This window comes from Kryptolebias marmoratus, linkage group LG14 (assembly GCF_001649575.2).
Source record: "Kryptolebias marmoratus isolate JLee-2015 linkage group LG14, ASM164957v2, whole genome shotgun sequence".
In the NCBI taxonomy this organism is placed as follows: Eukaryota; Metazoa; Chordata; class Actinopteri; order Cyprinodontiformes; family Rivulidae; genus Kryptolebias; species Kryptolebias marmoratus.
Genome location: NC_051443.1, coordinates 18,725,103 through 18,745,229, shown reverse-complemented (window position 1 = coordinate 18,745,229; position 20,127 = coordinate 18,725,103). Strand labels below are relative to the sequence as shown.

Genomic DNA, 20,127 nt, shown 5'->3' with positions numbered 1-20,127 from the left:
GTAAGAGGCTGTTGAATAAAATTTAGTCACAGCTGTGATTATTTTTTTTCTCCGTTTTTACTTCTAAATAGAACTCCTCATGAATGAACATCATTCAAGTGGGCTTAAAATAAAAACATAATCGAAACGATCTTCAGATTTTGTGCCAATCGTCCTCTTTCTGTCTGCTCTTCATCCCTGCAGGTGGTCTGTTCATTGACAATCCTTTCTACCAGCCGCGCACCCTCGCTCCTTTTATCATCCATCTGGGGCCGCAGGATCTCTTCTCCGACTTCTAAAGGCAGGAAGCTGTCAGGACACACTCTTCACTCTTTACCTGTCTCTCCACACACACACACACACACACACACCTGCCGCCTGTTTGTGCGTCCGCCTGCGAGTTGGGAGGGGGGGGGCCGCCTTTCTGTCCCGGCTGATGGATTCACTCACAGTTTCTCCTCGATTAGGGCCGCTGCAGAAACTCTTACCTGCTGACCGAGAGCCACAGAACTTTTTTCTGCTTTCTCTTCTCTCCGACCTGATTTCCCTCCTCCTCGGAGGAGAGCGAGTTTACACGAAGCAATACTTGGATTTGATGAGAAACGTTCGGCTGGGACTGCGCGAGGAACGAGCTGAACGTCGGTCGGTTCTTATAGCAATACACCTGAACTCGTCTCTTTGAGCTTACTCACTGAATGTCCGACGGAGGTTTACTCAACACAGCGTCGCAATAGCTGATTCTGATTGTATATTCATTGTATGTGTGCGTACGTGTGGCTATAACAAGACTATATACACATATAAGTATGGTGTATTTCTATAACAATGTGTTGACAGTAATATGAATATATAATGATGTATTTATGTAAATACTCTATAAAGTATAATTATTGTTATAAAATATTTTAGAATTATAAAGTGAAATGTAACTGTATTATCACAGCATAGCTTTCTTCCAGTTTTATATACACTGAGCAATTGAAGCTAGTTCTAGAAGATGCAATATTATCTTTGGTATTAACCTGTGCTCGTAGAATATTAATGCTTCCTACTTTTCATCCTTCCCTCCTCGTTTCCTCTGTCTTTGATGTCTATCTGAGCCTTTCTGAGCACGCTCTCTGCCGCCTGAGGTTTGTTTGCACCGACCGGGACCAGAGGCTGCTAAACGCACTCACGACCTAATCACACGCACACACACACTATTTACCTGTCAGAAAGCACATTTTTTTCTATATTCTCACTGCTGGCAGGGAAAACTGTGGTTATTGTGTGTGAGGTGTGTGTTTGCTGTGATGTACTGCACCGCTCCCTCTGCCGTTAATGGACACACACAAGGATCAACACACAGAACAATCACGAGCTCCATCTCACTCGCCTTATAGGGTCTAAAAGCACAGCTCCCTTCACTCTCGCTCTTCAGTCGTCTTCTCTGTGACTGTTTTCTGGCTGAAGGTGATGCTGCGGGCGGCGGGGAAAGACCCTCGCTGTACGAGCCACACGAGCTACTGGCAGTCTGGTTATAGATGCAGAGAGGAGGAAATGCTTGATGAAGGCTGGAGCTGGGATTACAGATTGAGACGTAAAGTTTGCGCTGCATCATTTTAATAACGATTATTCTGAGAGGATGTTTGGAAGATTGAGGATTTAAACCCATTTCTTTCCCTCGTGTTGCCTTACACCATGGGTTCACATACGGTGCTCTGCAAAAACTGTAAGGCGGGTGTGGGGAAAACTGCTGTAAAGTAAGAAAACTTTCACAAATTCTAATTATTTATCCATTAACGATGCAAAGGGAATGAAAGGAAGAGAATATTTGGTGTGACCTTAACTTTAAAACGGCATTAATTCTTCTGGAAGCACTTGCAGGTCATTTTTGTAGGAACTCTGACTTCTTTGTGAACTCATCGTAGATCTGTGGATGTTCCTGGCTCAGATCTTCTCTCTACTACACTTGATGATGTTGGTATCAGGGATTTGTGCCGCCGTACCACCACTTCCAGGACTTTTTGTTGTTCTTTACACTGAAGATGGTTCTTAATGTGTGTTTCGGGGAGGTTGTCCTACTTCAGAAGAAATGTGGGGACGATCAGACACCTCCCTGATGGTATTACAGGATGGATGAGTATCTGCTCAGGTTTCTGAGCATTAAGGACTGTATTAATTCTCACCAAATCTCCCAACTCGGTTTGCAGAAATGCGGCTCCAAACGTGTGACTGCAGACTCTGCAGCCTTCAGTGAACAAATATTTCTCATTTTTTACTCATCAGTCCAAAGCACCTGCTCCTTTTTTATGTCCCAGTTCTTCTGTTTTCATGCATAATTAAGTTGCTTGGCCTTCTTTTCAGGTTTAGCTTTTTTTTTTTTTATAATCCCCGGTTGTTTCATGGAGATGACTTTTGGGTGTACCTCGATCCCTGCAGGTTTCTGAGCTGACGACACAGCTGGACATCTTCTGATTTCAAAGAGAATTAAGCATGACGCGTCATTTCATCTGCTGCGCTAAGTTTCCTTAGCCGAACCGCTGCTGCTCCACGTCTCTGTGTTGTCTTTTACTTTGTGCTTCTTTCCAGCATCTTGAAACCTCCGTCTGCTTTGAGATCTTTCCCTGGGAGCCACCTCACTGTTGGAGTAAAACCGCCTCGTCTTGCTGCCGTGCTCCGGCGTCACGCGGTGCCTGACCTGCACCATAAACTGTCTTCTGTAACCTCCCCTTGGAGGCTGAATGTTCCTCGCCCACTTTGAAACCTCCTACAGCTGTTTCTATTTCAGTTAATGACCACGTTTCAACCTACACGTGAAAATGATGATCATTAAAACCTGCTTGGTATAATTTGGTTAATCATAGAGTTGACTGCAAACATTTAAAAACAAAAAAAACCTCCCTGGATTTTTGCAAGTTCACTTTTTACAATTTATCTGTTTTGAAGGTTAACGAGCGGCCGCACCAATTATTCAGTTGACTTAGATTTTTTCTATTAGCTCAGTTTTCATTGCTAAATGATCAAAACAATTCATAATTATTTGTGGAAGCGTTCTTACTTTACAACATTTGTCACACCTGTTTATAGGTTTTGTACTCTGCATCAGCAGAAGGCTAAGAAGAGGCTCTGCCACAAAACCCCATATAATGTATTTTTAATGGGATTTATTCTAGTGGAAGCTAAATTAGCGTAATTAGTAGTGGTTCCCTATTAGTAGTGTTTAGAGGAAGTGCTGTGAGATTAACTCTGCCATAACAGGCTTTCAACTCATCAAATATATATGTAGTAATGCAACAAGTGCATTACATTTTCCTTTAAAGTCTAAAATGCTTTTGAGGAGTCATATTTTGATCTTATTTGGTGGCATCAGCAGAAGTTTCTTTGGTCTTTTAGCAAATTTGTGGTGCTCCCATCCTTCTGAGAGCTCTCCATCGCTGTTGTTTCTTATTTCTAACGTCTAACAGAAACCAGACTTCCGTCAGCAAAAGGAACAATCGAAGGGAATGTGCATCAGATGGCTTTGATTGTCTTCTTGTTCACCCTGAACCGGGCACCCGTTTGATATTTATGGAATGAGATCTGAGAGACAGACCATATACACGCACACACACACACACAAAGCCTTGAAAGGAAACAGTTTTCAGGCAATAAATTAAAAAAAAAGAGAGAGAATTTGTGACGCAGCTGAGTGGATGAAAGGGATTTTACAACTTTAGTTGAGATGAAGGCTGAAGTTACACTTTCTAACATTTATTCACTGAGAGGTCTTTATCCAAGTCCTTTAGGAGCTGGATAATAACGACCTGTAATCAGCTGTGGAGTGTTTCTGGGTCAGACGAGGGACTGCTTTGCTCCGAGTCTTCCGTCTTGTGAGGAATTTACATGCAGGTGAAAAACCTAGACTCGGTTGAAGCAGACCTTTTTCTACCAGCCGAGGGTTTCTTCCCCAGCCCCCTCCTTCCTCCTGCCCCTGTTCTCCGTCTCCCCAGATGGCCCTCGTTAATAAGGCAGACAGTCGTACCTCAGTGAGCAACCTTTTCATTTCCCCTCGGACTGAACAGACGCGTAGGAGGAGTCGCCCTGACTGCTGACCCTGTCCTCTCGGCGCGTCGGCTGCTCGAGCGTGCACACATCGAGGACGGGTGGCACAGACAAAAGTGGCCACGCTAAAACTGGCATAGGCGGTCCGATGGGAATAAGGCTCATCTGCAGTCAGAGACGGCGCTGATTTACTGAGGGAATGTTTGTTTTCTAGTTAGTTCGGTAGAATTCCCAAGTGTGTGTTTCCCTTTAGAGGATCAGTAAAATCAGGTTACTGTCCAAAACCTGTTTTGTATCATTGGAATATCCTGAATGTTCATTTCAACAACAAGTATCCAACTTGTTAGTGGTCTAATAGAGATAATCAGGAAGAGAAAGTGGATTTGTGCTGTTTTAAAAGTATCAATGTGTTGGAAAAAAGGGTTGAGAACACAACACAGCTGAACTAGAGTTCGATTACTTGGTCATCCTGAATGGATTAACCAATAAAAAATTAGACTAAACTCCATCGTTGAAACAGATTTACCCCCCTCATGCTGGGCGGGAACGTCTTTCGCCTGTTCTGGTTGTTTTTCCCGGCTGTGTGACCCTTTTTTTACAGATGTCTTTCCCACTCTGGTGCTCCCCAAACGACACCCGTCTGAACATACGTCTGCAGTTTTCCAAACACTGCCTCTTGGCTTTTGTTCGACAGAAACCACACCTGTAAATCTACAAAGCACAAACCGCACACTAAGCAATACACCTGCACATTGTTCTCAGGGCCACCTGATACACACACACACACACACAAGCACACTCACGATCAAGTGTAAATATGTGAGCTTTTACAAGCCAAGCACATTGAAACGACGTGATAGTCTTTGCTCTGTGGGTTGTATATCTGTGTCCAGTGTGAGTCACAAGTGGTTGGAACTTGTTTGTACTTGAGGATTTGAGCCATGAATAGCTGAGAAAACACACCCCCCCACCTGCTCCGTTTATTATCGTGGTGCTTTTAGGAGGAGCTGTCTGTAGCACTGTACATAATGGGTCTCTGCGGGGGGGCGGGGGGAAGAATGGTGGTAGTAATACATAATACAGCCTGGTACGTACTCTGCAAGTACAGGGTAATAAGTCTCTTCATAATACAGCCCGGTCTCTGTAGGTACTTTGAACAGAGCTCATGTGTACCCGGTAAGTACTTGGTACTTACCTAGTATGCACCAGGTAAGTTCTCAGTACTTACCAAGCATGTACATACCTGTTATTAGCATAATATGTACCAAATATGAACTTGTACATACTAGGTAAGTTCCTAGTATTTACCTAGTATATATCCTGTAAGTGCCCGGTATTTGCATAGTCTGTACTAAGTACGTACCGGGTACGTAACAGGTAGTATTATGTATTGATATCAACGTGTTTGTAGCTGCATTTAGAAGTTTCAGGTGCTGCAGTGTGTTCAGTAGTAGTAGGAGTTTGTTCTTTTTACCCCATAGGGTCAGGATAGGTTTGGACATCAGCGTCCAAAAATGTCATTTTCATAAAGGTCGAAGGTCACAAAAACAAGAGTTTAATGCAGTGATGTCCTCAGGAAACATTACTTTTTCTTTTTTTTTTTCTTTGCAGAATGGGATTAGTTCAGGCACCAAAGAGTCTAAAGCCTTTGTTGCACCAACCTGATCAATCTGCAGTTTTAAAGCTGTAAAGGATATAAACGTGGGTAAATATTTAATAAATCTTAAGGAGACGAGAACGTAAAGTCCAGCCTCTGAAGGGAAACAGTTTGTCGCTTTAGAATAGCTGAAGAAGCACCCAGGAGGTCTCTGCGGAGCTGCAGAAATAGATCCCGGCTCACGTTTCAACGAATGTAACAAAGTTAACCAGACTAACTGCTGAACACATCCTTTTCCTCCGAGCGTGTGTGTGTGTGTGTGTGTGTGTGTGTGTCAGGGGGTGGTGGTGTGGCTATTTCACACTCATCTGCACACAGACGTATCGCCGTCACACCGAGCATGTTGTTGCATACTTCCTGGTCACAGTCCACTGATTGTCGAAGCCCTCATGATAAACGATCAAAGCATTTTGGTTGGGAATGTACACTGTTGCTGTAGTGATTGTCAAGTAGAATGTATTTACTCATAGAAAAAGTAAACTTGCTTTTTTTGTAGAGAAGCATATATACAGAATATATATATGGTAAATTACACATATATATACACATCTATATATCTTTTGAGCTGCTTATGTATGAGGGTTATTTTGGGCGCATCGTCCCTGTTGACGTTCATATTTGTTTCCCCGGTTTTTTTTTTATTTTATTTTTATTAATGCTGTTTGGGCAAAAGTAGTGTCTTAAAGGTGTTTAGTTTTCCTGTAAATATCTGGGGGGCGGGGTTTGTTTTGTTTTTTGTTTTGTTTTTTTGTCAAAAAAAGGGATTAACAGACTGTTTTACGATGCTGCCTCTGATTTTATTTATGTGATTATCTGTTCAAAACTGTCCAAGTTGTGAAATGTTACGAAGTTGGGCCGAACACCGGCCGCCTGACGACCAGTGGGGATCACTCGGACTCGCCGTGCGGATTGTTTCGATCAGTAGCAACATTCACTGCGGCGATGATCCGCGGTCGTCGCTTTTCCTGACATGACATATGCTTGACAAGCTGAAAAATAAAACTTGAGAAAGTGCTGAATGTCTTTATTGTTCTTTTTCCCCCACAGGCTCTCTTTGTGTGTAAGTGAGAAGGTGATGGAGAAAACAAAAAGCAAAACATGGAAGTTGGTGTTTTTTTTATTATTATTAATAATCACACACCAAGAAAACAGAAGCGGCTAAGAAGATGGATGGATGATACATTAAGGTTTTTTTTTTTTTACAAAATGAACAAGTATTACCTGCTGTACTACTAGTTTAAACAAAAAGTTGCTCAGATGTGCTGCAGTGTTGTAAAGCCCCCCTAACCAAGTAGATTCAGTTCCCAATCCTAGCCAAGTATTTATGATGAGAAACTGAACAAAACCTAAAGAAATTTAGCATTTCCTGCATATCACCCTCTGCCTTTCGTGCCTAAATTTTGAACAAAAATATTGTGATTTGTCACGGCTCAGAGTATGTGATGAGATGCCCTTAAGCTATTACAAGGCGAAGTTTTAGCTCAGCATCTGTAAAACTGACAGAGTTTAGTCATTTCTGTTTTTTTTTTTGCTGAGGTCAATAAGCTAAAATGTGGGGTGGTAGTAGCCGATCATGATCTAAAACACATACTCGGAGTGCTGCGCTTTGCACAGTATTTTTGCCTGAAACTTTGGCGCCATCCCCGCCTGCCTGACAGGCGGAACAGATTTTACAGATGTGCATTTACAGCTGATTACCCTGTTGGAGTTGCTCCAAGTCAAGATGGCCGCCACAGCTAATCGGCGTTAGCCAGGAAAAGAAATGACTACAACACCGAGTTAATTTGGGTGTGAGAGTCATCCTCAGCGCATCTCTCAGTATCTCATGACATCATTTAATAAAACAGCTCCAGCGTCATTTCTCATCACAAGATGATCTTCATCTAAAACGCTGGCATGAATTTTTCCCACGCTCTTCGAACGCACCGCGGCCCAGTCTGGAGAACTCCAGCCGGCCTTCATGAATGAGCCGATTCATTCAGACCGCTGCTTTGTTTGGTTTTACTACAGGCTCATCGGGAGTGGCCCACACCTGCTGCATTCTGACACTGGAAAGTGATAATAATTGTGTCATTATGAGTTAAGGTGATGGCCAGTAATTGGCACGTTTGTGTAAAGAGTTTCAGCAGGCGGAGGTTGAGCCATCGGAGCCGTCAGTCATCTTTAGATGGCCGAGGATCCGGTGACACCTCCAGCATTCGGCTCCATCAGCACACAGCCACAGCTGCCAATCATCCGGCCGAGGCGCGGAAAAGGAACGAGAAGTTGAGGAACATTTGCATCCTCAGAAACACCTTTTCCTGATAGGAGGCGTCTCCTTCCGTTCGGCCGATCGCAGAGTTTCGTTCACTAATCTGGGAACCCAATCAGACACCGTACACCGGAGGCATCTGCGCTCAGTTTGCCGCTGCACCCTGCAGAGCTATAAATGACTGTGGACCGCTGACAGCTTTTTTTTTTTTTTTTTTTTAAGCTGACCGGTCTTGTGTTTCAGATAGAAACAGGAAACTCTTGGTCCGCTCACAAATCAGATTAATTCGACGCAGCTCCCCTCCCCCTCGCCACTTTGACACTGACATCAGTGTCTGTTTGGGACTTATAACAAGGCCATCAAGCTAAGGCCAATTATAGCTGTGAGAGAATAAAAATGAAATGCCTCTCGTGCCTTGAAGGAATGCACATTTTACGCCACAGTTCTAAACTAAGATCATCTCATGATGAGAAGTTTTGGTCAAAACTTGTCATTTTTTATGTGATAATTTAAGATCTGTCAGCAGCTACCACTGCATCAAACTTTAGCTCAGTGTTGGTAAATCTGACTAAGCTGTGGGTATTTTTGTGTTTGCTGTGGCGGCCATCTTGAATGTATATCTAGTGATGACTTTCTTTATAATCTGTCCTGCGGTTCTTTAGATGTCTGACTGAAACAACATCAAACAAGAATACACAGACATGGGCAAAAAAAAGCATGATCGCCCTTTTGTCTCCTCCGTCAGGTGGTGATTATAAAATGTAATTTATGTTTGAAGATTCACAGATTTGTAAGGAGAGACAGGTGCTGCATGAATCTGTTTTGTTAGAAATCAGTGGTGTCCGGTCCTGGTCCTGGAGGACCACTGTCCTGCAGGTTTTAGGAGTCTCTCTGCTTTGGCACACCTCATTTTAAATGACTGACTGATTACCGGGCTTTTGCAGAACAACATCTAAAACCTGCAGGATAGTCCAGGACCAGGATCAGACAGCACTGCTTTAAATGAAAGCTGTAGTTGTATTTGTGGACGAAGAAGAAACTTCTCTTTAGGACTCTGTCTCCGTTGGACACACAGACTCTTTGCAGCTCCACCACAACCCAGTTTTCTGCCTGATTGGATGACTTCATGAAACTCAGCAGCTGCACCCAATTAGTCCTGAGTACTGCCTCGTCTTGTGCCGGTCTCTGAAGCAAACAGTGAATCTAATAAGTGACGTGGTTTCAGGCCCCTGATTCGTTTCCCCCACGTGGACACGGCGTCCCCCCGTTCAGGTAAATGCGGCCCTCCTTGTACCTGCTGTTTCTGTAGCTAAATCACTCATTTCAGCTGTTCTCAGTTCAGAGTATGTGTGAGGGAAATGTGCCATCAGACGTTTGTGTGACAAACTCTTAGAGCACTGATCAAAAAGACAAGTTTTTATTTAAATTTAAAAAAGGAAAAAGGTGTCTCTTGCAGGCTGACACAGGTGATCAAGAGAATTCACAGAGATGAAAACAGGAAGGAGAAAGTTGAGAAACCAAATAATGGGAGCAGTCAGGAGTTTGAGCCTAATATGAACTTAATGTTTCCACAAACTTTTAAAAAACTTGAACAAATTGAATGTGAACATCCAACATTTCAACATTAGAGGACAGAGTGGGAGGGAAAAATCCATCAGCTAGATCTAAAACAGTTGATGTTAATCTCCAGCTATTAGAATTATTACTAAACTGCTACTTAAAGCGATAGTTCAGCTCTTTTAAAGTGGGGTTCTGTGAGGTTATAAGCAACTAATATCTTACCTGTTGTAGATGGCTCTATTACTATAATTTGAAAGAAATAAAAAGTTTATTTTTGATGGATTAAGGCTTTTAGACCAAGCCAATTGTGGTCAACTTGAATCCAATCTAGGAAGAAATTAGGATTTTTTTGTAATTAAATGTGTATTTTAAAATAAAAACTACACACCAGCCAAAGAGATCCTCATTCTGCAGCATTCTACCTTTTTATATTTGATGTTGTTGCTGCCTGCAGGTTGTATTTATAGCCGGGTGGAGGAGCGAAGAGGAGGAGGAAAAGGAGGAGGAGGTGATTGCATAATGCCGACACTCGTTACCTTCAGCTGCTGCCGGCCGGCGCTCGCTTCACGTCTGCAGCAGCAACGATCCCCACCGCCCGCCCGTCAACACAGGAGGTGATAACTTTACAGGCCTGCATGCACCAAGCTTCAAACACACTGTAATATATAATGTTAGAGCGACTGCAGGTTCTTACTCACCGAGGACGAGGCAGCAGATAACTCAGCCCTGACACACAGAACAATGCAGCCATATGTTGTTCTCCGAGGCCTAAGGTGAGGAATAACACTGGAGATGAATTAAAGCTGACAGACGCGGGCTGTTTTCACAATAGAGATCTTCACAGTTTAGAGTCCTAGAAAAGTCCTAACGGCATCGGCTCCTCCTCAGCTTCAGCAAAAGGAACTGAGGAGTTTTTAATAGAAGCTACTTTTAAACTGGAGTCAGATTAAAGATGAAACATCCTGAAGCTCTCGCGCTGCGTTTCTGATCTGAAGAAGTGTCATTTCCTGACAGCTCGACTTCATCAGACGTGCTGCAGAGCGGAGACAAAATCAGAAGTCAAAAATGCAACATTTGAGTCTAAATGTTCAGTGAAAGTAAAAAACACAAAGCGTCTGTTTCTGCAGTTTGATAGACTCAATCTAGTTTTGATGGCGATAGTTGCTCGAATCTTTTTAATGTTGTTTATTTCTGAGCTGAGCTGAAGTCAACCTGACAGGAAGGTTTTCAGTCCTGCAGAACTCCAGTCAGGAGTAGCTTAAACACGGAGGCATAGGTTCTGCTCTTCATTTGTAACTCAGAAAACTTTTTTCAAATAATTTAGTTTAACTCCCTCAAAGGTTCTCAGTTTCCTCAAGTTGCTGGAACTTTTCCAAACAGATTCCCTCCTAAAGGATTCGTCTCCGTCACCTGGGACTCGTCTCGAACCGTTCTGTTTTTGTGAGTCATTTGCAGGAAAGTTTACTGAGTTACTCATGTACACAAACGTGTCACAAGTACCAACTCGCTGCGCCCGACCCGTCGCATCCCAGTGAAATACAGGCTTTGATGCTGCGGCTTCAGTTTCAGACAAATGTTTCCTGAGGTTTTCGAGGTCCTGCGGTCTGAGAGTCCCTGCAGCGCGCCCAGCTGTCCTTGTGAATGAGTGAATCAGAACCTGAGTGGGGGGTAAAAAGGTGCTTTTTAGGTGCGGACTAGAAGGTTATCACAACTCGGAACAGTTGATGTTCTAAAAGTGGAATCTCACTGAGCTGCAGCTCAAACTTGACTCAATAAAAGAAACAAGAGGACAGATTTTCTGTTCCAGTCTCACTGAATTGAGTGTGACCAGCGAGCTGAGCGCTATGTCTGTGCACATCATCTCATGGCCTACCTCAGCTGTATATTTTTGAAATTAGAGGCAGATTTGGACCAGAACAATTATTGATCACCGGTGTGGTTTTTAGGCCTCGATGTGTTTTCTTGACAAGTTCAACGCCTGTGACGTTTTTGGAAAAAAACTAATTCGCTGCACAAATCTTTTGAACATGTTTGAGATCCAAGCCACCAGACGAGCCGCTGAGGCTGAAGCGAGGAAACTGAGAACCACTGCGAGACGTTCTGGGGGACGGCTCTGCAGTTGTTCTCCAGCTCAGCCCAGTGAGGTTCTACATCGGGGGTCTCCAATCCTGGTCCTGGAGAGCCACTATCCTGCATGTTTTCCTTGTTTCTCTGCTCCAACACACCTGATTCAGTGGTTAAATCACCTCTTCATGTTCTGCAGAAGCCTGGTAATCACCCATTGATTCAAATCAGGCATGTTGGAGCAGAGGAACAAGTAAAACATGCAGGATGGTGGCCCTCGAGGACCAGGATTAGAGACCACTGTTCTACGCTTCTAAAAAACCCGTCGTCATAATTCAGTAAAGTTGGTGTTGAAGTCGTTAGAAACACGGTGATGCATGAACTGTACACGCCTAATACAGACTGAAAAACAATCCCTCCAACAGGACGCTTTATTTCACGAGGGAAACGCTCAGACTCACATTTAATGTGAAATACTGTTTGTCGTTTCCTAAAGATACAATCGTTAGCTCAGTCAAGTTTAAATTATAAATCCACTGAATCTGAAGCTTCAAAAACATCAACTCTGTGCTCAGTTTTATAAAATAATGTGAGCGAGGATCAATAAGGAGGAGTGAGACAGGTTTTCTTGTGTCGATATCTTTATATTTAAATCCATGAAGGTATACACAATGCAGTCTACTCTAGAACAAGTTCCACACGTTAATGTTTTTGTTGCTGGATGATGATGACGATGATGATGAAGCTACGTTTTGGCGTTTTTAGTAAACCAAACAGCAGTGTGACTGAGAAGCCTGGAGCAAAACAAAAACAACAATAAAACCATCTTCGTGGGTTAAACTGTAGCACAGCAGGTAGGCAACATTAGTTTGAGTAGAAAACCATAAACAAATATTCAATATTGATGATTTCTCTTTTTGTTATTTACAGCTCCAGTGCCTTCAGACAAACGTTTGACTTTTCCAGCCAATCAGAAGTCACCTCGAGTTAAAGATACAGAAACGGTTAATTTTAGGAAAAAGTAAAGGTGCTTTTTTTTTTCATATTTTTTTTCAGTCTTACACAGTAAAGCATGAGAGGAAACTCCTTTCTCAGTCAGCTAAGTACGAAGTCACAGATGTGAGCTCCCAAACGTCCTGCAGACAAATTTAGAACTTCTTTTTAAACGTCTGAACTGAACTTTGACCCCTCGTGACACGGCTCTGACCTGTCGTTCTGTAGTTACAGCTCTGGTTACTGACAGGTTGTTTTTTTTTTATTTTTCAGCTTTTCCATCTTTTCAGTCCTGCGTGAATCGATTCCTTCAGATTGTTGTCGTTCACCGTGACGTCCGACTTAAAAAAAATAAAACGGATTTCTCCGCTGAAAGATGATCCAGTCATCAGTGCGTTAAGAACCTTCTGCCTAGCCGGGGACAGAGAACAAGGTGTGTTTAAGTGCCGTGGGAATTATCCATTTTGGTTGAGCAGTTCTCCCAAAAAAAAAAAGTATAGTTTTTAAACATCACATCTCTCATCTAAATAAAGTAAAACACGCTGAGGTTTGTGTGATTTAAAGCTCTTTAAGTGTTTTTTTTTGTGCTCACAGATCTAAACCAAACCAACCTCAGGTGTGTTTTCATGTGAGGAAATTCACGCTTCCATAAATTACGTATTTATATCCACCTTCGAGCCAAGGCCTTGTCAGGAAACTTCTCTTCGACACGTTTGAACATTAAAGGACACGAGACGGACCGACATGCATGCACACACTCACATTCCAGCGCTTTACACGTTCCTCTTCCCCCCCAACACGCAGAAAGATGCACACACACATCCTCTTTGCTTCGTTTGAACAGACGTGAAGCAAACAAACCGGGAAAAAAAAAAAAGGTCCTGTTGAACAAAAACTAGAAAAAGCTCTGTTCTGAAAAGGCGTCTATTAGCTCTCGTACCTAAAACAACAAACAAATTTACAGGAACTTCTTGTTTTGTGCCAGTAGTTTAGAGGTGATGTCCTTCCTTTAGATCTGAGGCTTTTTAAGAACACAGTTTCTATCGGGGGGGGGCGAGTGGTTTAACTCGACGACGACTCGTCATCGAAACAGCTTCACTGTTGTTGTTTGGAATGAATGGAGAAGGAAAACAAGACGGCGAAGCTCCTCGGATTTAACGGGTAAAGTTCTGGTCCAGTCTGTTCAAGGTTCGGAGGTCTCAGTGAGGGTTAGGTGGTCTCCTTCCCCTGGGTCCCCGTGACGGTTTTGATGGAGCTGAGCGTTCGGTTGAACCACGTTTTCTTGGCCGCCTGAACCTCGTTGAGAGCCAGACCCAAATGGTGCTCCAGGTCCTGTTGGGGAAGAAAACAACTGAGTGGATAAAGCTAAAGTAACAAAAGGTTAGCTGAAAGCTGAAGTAGTGCAAGAAGACAAAAACAGAATGTTTAAGGGAATTACAGAGATCTCTGTGTATTTCTATACATCTGTTAAAAGTGACACGTCCTGAATGAGCTGAAGGTTTCGATACATGAATGGCTAAAATAAAGGATGCAGAGTAGTTAAACTACACCAAACAAGATGCCAGCGTGAAGGCTGATTCAGCTTCCACACTATTAAAAACACCGTTCTAATCTGAAATATTTTAATTTCAGTCCACAGTGTTTATAAAGCCTTCAAGCCGTATTTCACACCTTTATGCTCCTCCTGACAGTGCTGATCACATTAAGCTTCCTTTAATCGTATTTAGTTTAAAGGAAACTCTGATGGGTTATAAAAACAAAACGACGGCCCCTCAATTGATTTTCTGTGACCCATGAATGCGGGCAGCGTGGATGTAAAGAAACATCCTGAGTCGTAACGACTGAAGTGGGCAGAAATTGAACCCAGCAGTGTCCTCCTAATGGCTTCATTTGTTGTCTTTAGAATGGCTGACTCAAGTGTTGGATGCTACAGCGAACTGGGACTCAGTCTGGCTGACGGAGGAGGAGGCGTATAAAAAACAACACGACCCGTCTGAGGAGTCGATCTGCGGCCGTACCTGGATTTTACACTCGGCCTCCACCAGCTGCAGTTTGGTCTGAGCCAGCTCCAGCTCCATCTCCCTCAGCTGGTTCTTCAAGGCCTCCTTCTCCTCGTCGGTCTCCTCCGGCCCCCCGGCGGGCGCCGCCGACCCCGCCGCCCGGACTCGACCCTCTTTGTTGAACAGACTGCTGCACTTCTCGCAGCTTTCCACTTTGGACTGAAGGGGAGGAAAAAAAACAACCAGTTAGAAGACAACCAGTCAAGGCGAGGGGCGATCGTGTTTTTACCCCGTGTCTGTCTGTGGAGTTGGCAAAATATCCATCAGTGGAGTCATTTTAATAAAACTCAAAGTAATCAAAGGATGCACCTCCACGACCTTTAATTTGAACATCATATTCCCTCAGAAACAAATAGTTCATTACAGCATTACATTTTATTTACATCAAACTCTTGAGTGAGTTTATTATTGATGAGTAATTATAGAAAACGCTCCTGGAGCTGATTCTCTTGTCACAGTAAATTCAGCTTTAAGTAGCACTTCATCTCAGTTTCTTATTAAAAACTTTTTAAATTATTTTCTGTTTACTGCCCTTTATCCTTTCATAGCTGCAGCTGAGACTTTATTAAGTTGTTGCACTAATATTAGTAAATAAGAGAACAGCTTAATAAGAACAAATTTAACTTGGTGTAATCAACCTTTTGGGAGTTTTTTGGGCAGCCCCGACAGAGTTTCCTGCCAAAATGGCCGTCCTCCCAGCAGCGAGTCAGGTGTCTGGCTGCCGCTCCACATTCTTCCCCCCCCAAAAAAGCTTTGATTTCGCTGCCAGGGAAGACAAAGAGATAGCAGCACGCCTCTCCAGAAAGCCGTCCAGTCAGGAGTGGATCACCAGAGGATGTGGGTGGGTATCAGCTCTGATACTTTCAACGGGAGCGAGAGGGGGGGCAAACATGTCAAATAACTTAAACTCTGCCAATGAGAGGAATCATTTCTGAAACTGGATGTGATCATCGGAAACGAGGAAGAGATTTTTCAACACTTGGGAGAGTTGGAGGCATCAGATCCATAAGTCTGAACTTCTGTTCCCCTAAAAAAGTGGCCTCTAATCCTGGTCCTGGAGGGCCACCATCCTGCATGTTTTACCTGCTTCTCTGCTCCAACACACCTGGTTTGAATCAATGGGTGATTACCAGGCTTCTGCAGAACATGAAGAGGTGATTTAACCACTGAATCAGGTGTGTTGGAGCAGGGAAACAGGTAACACATGCAGGATGGTGGCCCTCGAGGACTAGGATTGGAGATCCCTGCCCTAAAATATAGAATTTTATAAGTTATAAAAGGTGCCTAAATTCAAGAGGTGAACCAACATGTATCTTTAGGTACTTGTTTCAAATGACAGACTTTAAATATTATTTTTTCCACCAACGATGGGATTCCCACAGCGCTGCTGGCCAAAAGCTTGTCATCTGTCTGCATGATGTTTGGTGTCCTTTTTAAAACCAAGCAGAAACTGGATGAACTGACTTTGACAAAAGAACAAATTAAATTAAAAGTATTTAGAAGTCGTGCTGTGAAGAAACAATAAACCTAAGAAATGCATCATTTATGACCATCAAGTTTTCAGCCAGCAGCTCTTTGGGAATCACCTTTATGTTTCTGTTTATCATTTTTACACATGGATCTGATGTCTGACGGTGTAATCTGAAGTCAGTTCTCTAAGTTGTTTACGTGGTGACAGCATTGGTTATTTAGGAACCTTTTTTTATGCTCCAATGATTCATTAGTTGCTGTAGCTGAACAAACAAAAACATTCCTTTGAAAATAATCAGATGTAATAAAAAAATATCCCCAATATGTCCAAGAAAAACCTTAAAATAAAATGTCCAAGACAACTTTTAGAAGATTACAAGAAAGACAGAGAAAAACAAAAAGAGAAGTTTAAATCCTTTGTAAAGTATCGGTGTGGAACTTACTCTGATTTTCTCCAGCTCTCCTCGGTTGGCCGTTTGTTGTTTCTCCAGCCGTTCGCTCAGCTGGGAGCAAATCTACAGGAAACAGAAAGAGAGCCGACGTCTGATCAGTCCGATCTGCGACACCGACGGAAACCAACGAGGAGGCTTCACATCGGGGTTAAACTGTTCGGCTCGTTCGCCCGTTCGTTCCAGATCATAAACCACCTCGAACACTTTCTTCAGCCTAAAACTCCAGATAGAAACTGAAAACTTTAAAATTAAGAAATGAGCACGCTGTGTAAACATTTCTGTTCCTCCACGATGGAAGGGCGATGCACAATGGGAACGAGAAATCTAATTAAACGGCTAACGAAGAGAGACAGATGACTCTGTATCACTTCGCTGAGAAGTAATGAAGTGTTAAACCCAAACACAACACGGAGAACAGCAGAAATGTCACAAAAACATCATCCAAAAGTTCAGACATCATCTTAAAATCATATCAGTTTGAACCCAAGGTGAAGAATTTGTAGTAAAAGCATCCGTTAATACTAAACCCCTATTATTACTATTATTAATTTACACAGAGACTTTCCTTCATCATGACCTGAAAAGTGAAGCCAATGTAGGAAAACAACCTGGTGATTCTTTTTCATCACCTCTGCCAGATAATTCAGTCGGTTGGAGTTCATCCTCTTAACTTTAAGTCCATTAGCGGAGTCAAAGGTCTGGTTTTAGTCTCACAGGGCGTCCATGCGTGGGTGTGCAGCAGCGTCAGCTCCTCATTCATCCTCAGCCTTTACAGAAAAGTCTGGAGAATCTTTGAATCCAAGCTGATACCCTCAATTATATATATATTTTTTTACCTCCATAAAGTGCTCATTCATTCAGCTTTTTCTCACCGTTACAGACCGCTAATCTCGACTCTCCGACCTAATGCCTTTTCTCTTTAAAGCAAGGATCTCCTGCTTTCACGGGGCCCATTCTGTCCTCAATCAGTGCAGAATCAGGCTTTTCTCTCCTTCAGATTATTTTTTTATTTATTTTTTTTCTCCCCTATAATTAGTGGACGGGCTGAGAGCGACACGATGAGGAGGACAATGTGTTCTGATGGGATTTCAAGCCCGGTGCATGATGGGGTACTTGTCAGTCTAAAGGCAGAAATTGTTATGGCTGCACCATCTGCAGGCAAGCTGTCAAGGATTATTTCCCTCATTAAAATTCTGGATGAACAGGATAGTTGCTTTCTTTACTTTTAATGTTGGGCCCGTTTCACACAGCTTTGCCACACTAATAGATTTGGTGTTGGTCTTACAGTTAAAGCCCCAGACCTCGGTTTCCATTTTTATGTTTTAAACTCTTTCCAGAACAATCCAAGTCTTTTTAATTAGGGCTGAACAACATATTGAGTTAGATTATAAACAGTCAGAAGCTATTAAAATCATGAATTCATCCTATGCATGTTGTTGATGTATTGATCTATTAACCTTATTGGTTTTCAGGATAGTAGCCAAGATGATGACGAAACTTGAAGTAAGATTCCGCTTTACTGCGTTTGATGTCATCCTAATATACAACAACGTCATAATCATGTTTTTTTTCCTAATACCATGAAGCCATACTTTGAACTTTTTAATATTTTTGTTGAATCGTTTAAACAGTCCAGCAGTAAACTTCTGGTTTTCATTTTGTTCAACGTAACATCCGCAGTTTCTCTTTCTGTTTGTGAGGACACGTCATTTTAAAGGCGACTCGCTGACAACTATAAAGTAAAAGCGATAAAAAAAAAGGTTATCCTGAACTATAACAACCGGTGCAGTTTGAAAGAGTTTACTCCAGTAGTTTTTCAGATATAATGATATGAAGGTCTGAAATGCGGGTACGCCCTCAATGTAAACAGAGCCCTCAGCTGAATCCTCTGAAAACCACGTGGAAATTTAACTGACCCACATTAGGCTGTCTGTAGTCTGTAGGTAAATATGGTAAATAGAGTGAATCTAATGCTAAATGTGAAAGATTAGAGAAATCATCCCGATTTAAAACAACAAATCTGAGCATAAACATCCCAAACGGCTCTCCATTGTTGACCTATTGTCAGTCACTTCGACTGTTTCCAGAGGTAAATTTAATTGGCTGCCACGTTTGTTTCAGGACACATTAACCAGGGATTTGAGCAATAAATCATGTAGATTTTGCTTCGTGTTCAAAACCCGGCTTTTATTCCTTCGCTGTGTTTTTGACTTCACAAACTTGACGCCTGAAGCTAAAAGCTGACACCAAGATGAATCGCCCCTCACACTCGGCTGTGTCTCGAGGTAAAATATGTAAACCTCGGAGACGCCAGCTCTGTCGCGGGCACCTGCTTCGCCCAAGTCTCTCCTCACAAACAGAAACTCGATGCACCACTTGACTGTTTTTAGCTTCTCCGATAACAGACATTTCTCTGTCCTCTTGTGCCGGAGATCCAATTAGCACACAAAGCTCTTTTTTTTTTTTTCCTGGCTCCAATTCCACAACACTTGGCATTCAGAGGCACTGAAAAAGGAACATACTTTTTGAAGAATAACTTGAGTTATCTGGGTTGGAAAACAATGCAAGCTATTTTTGGGGCATTCCTCAACTTGTCAATCCCTGCAGACTGAACGCCGTTGTCTTTCTCCTCGTTTTCCGTCTCCCTCCATCTCTCAATTCCTCCTCTCCTGTCATAAAAGGGACTATTTTTGACAAGGCCCCATTTTCAGAGTTCGCTCTCAGCTGCGCGCTCGCTATCTGAGGCTGCCTTCCCTCACGCCGTCTCCTCTGCGACGGCCTTCTGTTGTCAATCCTCCACCGCCGGCTTTATTTTTAGACTCAGGTGAACCTGAGGTCTGCCTCTGAATTAGTCCTCCTGCTATTTCCGTCTGCCTTCACAGGGAGGGACGGGAGGCGGATGGTTGCATAAGATCCCTGTGATGATGGGAAGAGTATTTGATCTGGGGAAGTTTATATTTAAACGTTAAGCGACAGATCTGAGGAGGAATTCAGGCAGATGGAAGTGAAAATGCACGCTCAGGTTCAGTCATCAAGCTTCTGGTTCAACTTGAAAACAGTTTTTATGCAGAATTGTGGATATTTCTACTTCTCAAACGAGATAAATGGGTGGAAAAAACAGATTTCCTTTAAGATGTATCTAATTTTCACATATTTGCAGCTGGTTTCGCCAGGGTTGGGATATGAATGACAACTTAACTCAGAAAGCAGATAAGAAACAGAATTAATGAAGATGTTTTTCGAAGGCAGAACTCCTAAAATATTCAGCCCCACAAAAAGGGAGAGGAAGCGTGCCTCGAAACTTAAGAGAGCCTTACAACTAATAAAACGACAATCCAAAGCAACACAAACGAGCTAAACGTCGCCTCTGTGGGGCTGAGGGTGCCACTCGAGCCGAGGATGAGGAGGAATCTTAACGATTACGACTCCTTGGCCGAGTTAAAACAAAACCACGGCAGCAGGACAACAGAGGAGCTTTGTGCGGAAAATATTTTTCCCATTAATGTTGTGCTTTTGAGATTTAAGTGAAAGGAAAAGGTGCCAAACGCTGGAGCGGTGACTTGCTGCCAGCTGCTGGCAGCTTCGGCTGCTTCGGCTGCAGACATTTGTCTCCCGCGC

The 20,127-nt window shown here is 42.9% G+C and overlaps 2 protein-coding genes and 1 long non-coding RNA gene across 7 annotated transcripts in view; 2 read left to right on the top strand and 1 right to left on the bottom strand.

Moving 5' to 3' along the window:
- LOC108232676 (spermatid perinuclear RNA binding protein) overlaps positions 1–6,673 on the top strand; it is an 85,163-nt gene extending 78,490 nt beyond the window's left edge. For all 3 annotated transcript variants that reach the window (XM_017410614.3, XM_017410612.3, XM_037979422.1), the window contains exon 19: positions 184–6,673. In XM_017410614.3, coding sequence (XP_017266103.1) covers positions 184–278 — 95 coding nt within the window. In that variant the 3' untranslated portion in view covers positions 279–6,673. The remainder of the gene's footprint in view (positions 1–183) is intronic.
- An 892-nt stretch (positions 6,674–7,565) lies between these two features.
- On the top strand, positions 7,566–15,606 carry LOC112450332. 2 transcript variants are annotated; one of them, XR_005234018.1, is made up of 3 exons: positions 7,566–9,182; positions 9,925–10,084; positions 12,801–13,383. It is a non-coding gene; the product is annotated as an uncharacterized LOC112450332 (long non-coding RNA). The 2 variants fall into 2 exon arrangements; XR_003038903.2 differs by lacking the exon at positions 12,801–13,383 and adding an exon at positions 14,431–15,606 and having other exon boundaries at positions 8,145–9,182.
- Positions 12,721–20,127, bottom strand: part of LOC108232678 (rab GTPase-activating protein 1) — a 59,926-nt gene continuing 52,519 nt past the window's right edge. For both annotated transcript variants that reach the window (XM_017410615.3, XM_017410616.3), the window contains 3 exons: positions 16,501–16,572; positions 14,546–14,746; positions 12,721–13,859 (listed from right to left, as the gene is read on the bottom strand). In XM_017410615.3, coding sequence (XP_017266104.1) covers positions 13,737–13,859; positions 14,546–14,746; positions 16,501–16,572 — 396 coding nt within the window. In that variant the 3' untranslated portion in view covers positions 12,721–13,736. The remainder of the gene's footprint in view (positions 13,860–14,545; positions 14,747–16,500; positions 16,573–20,127) is intronic.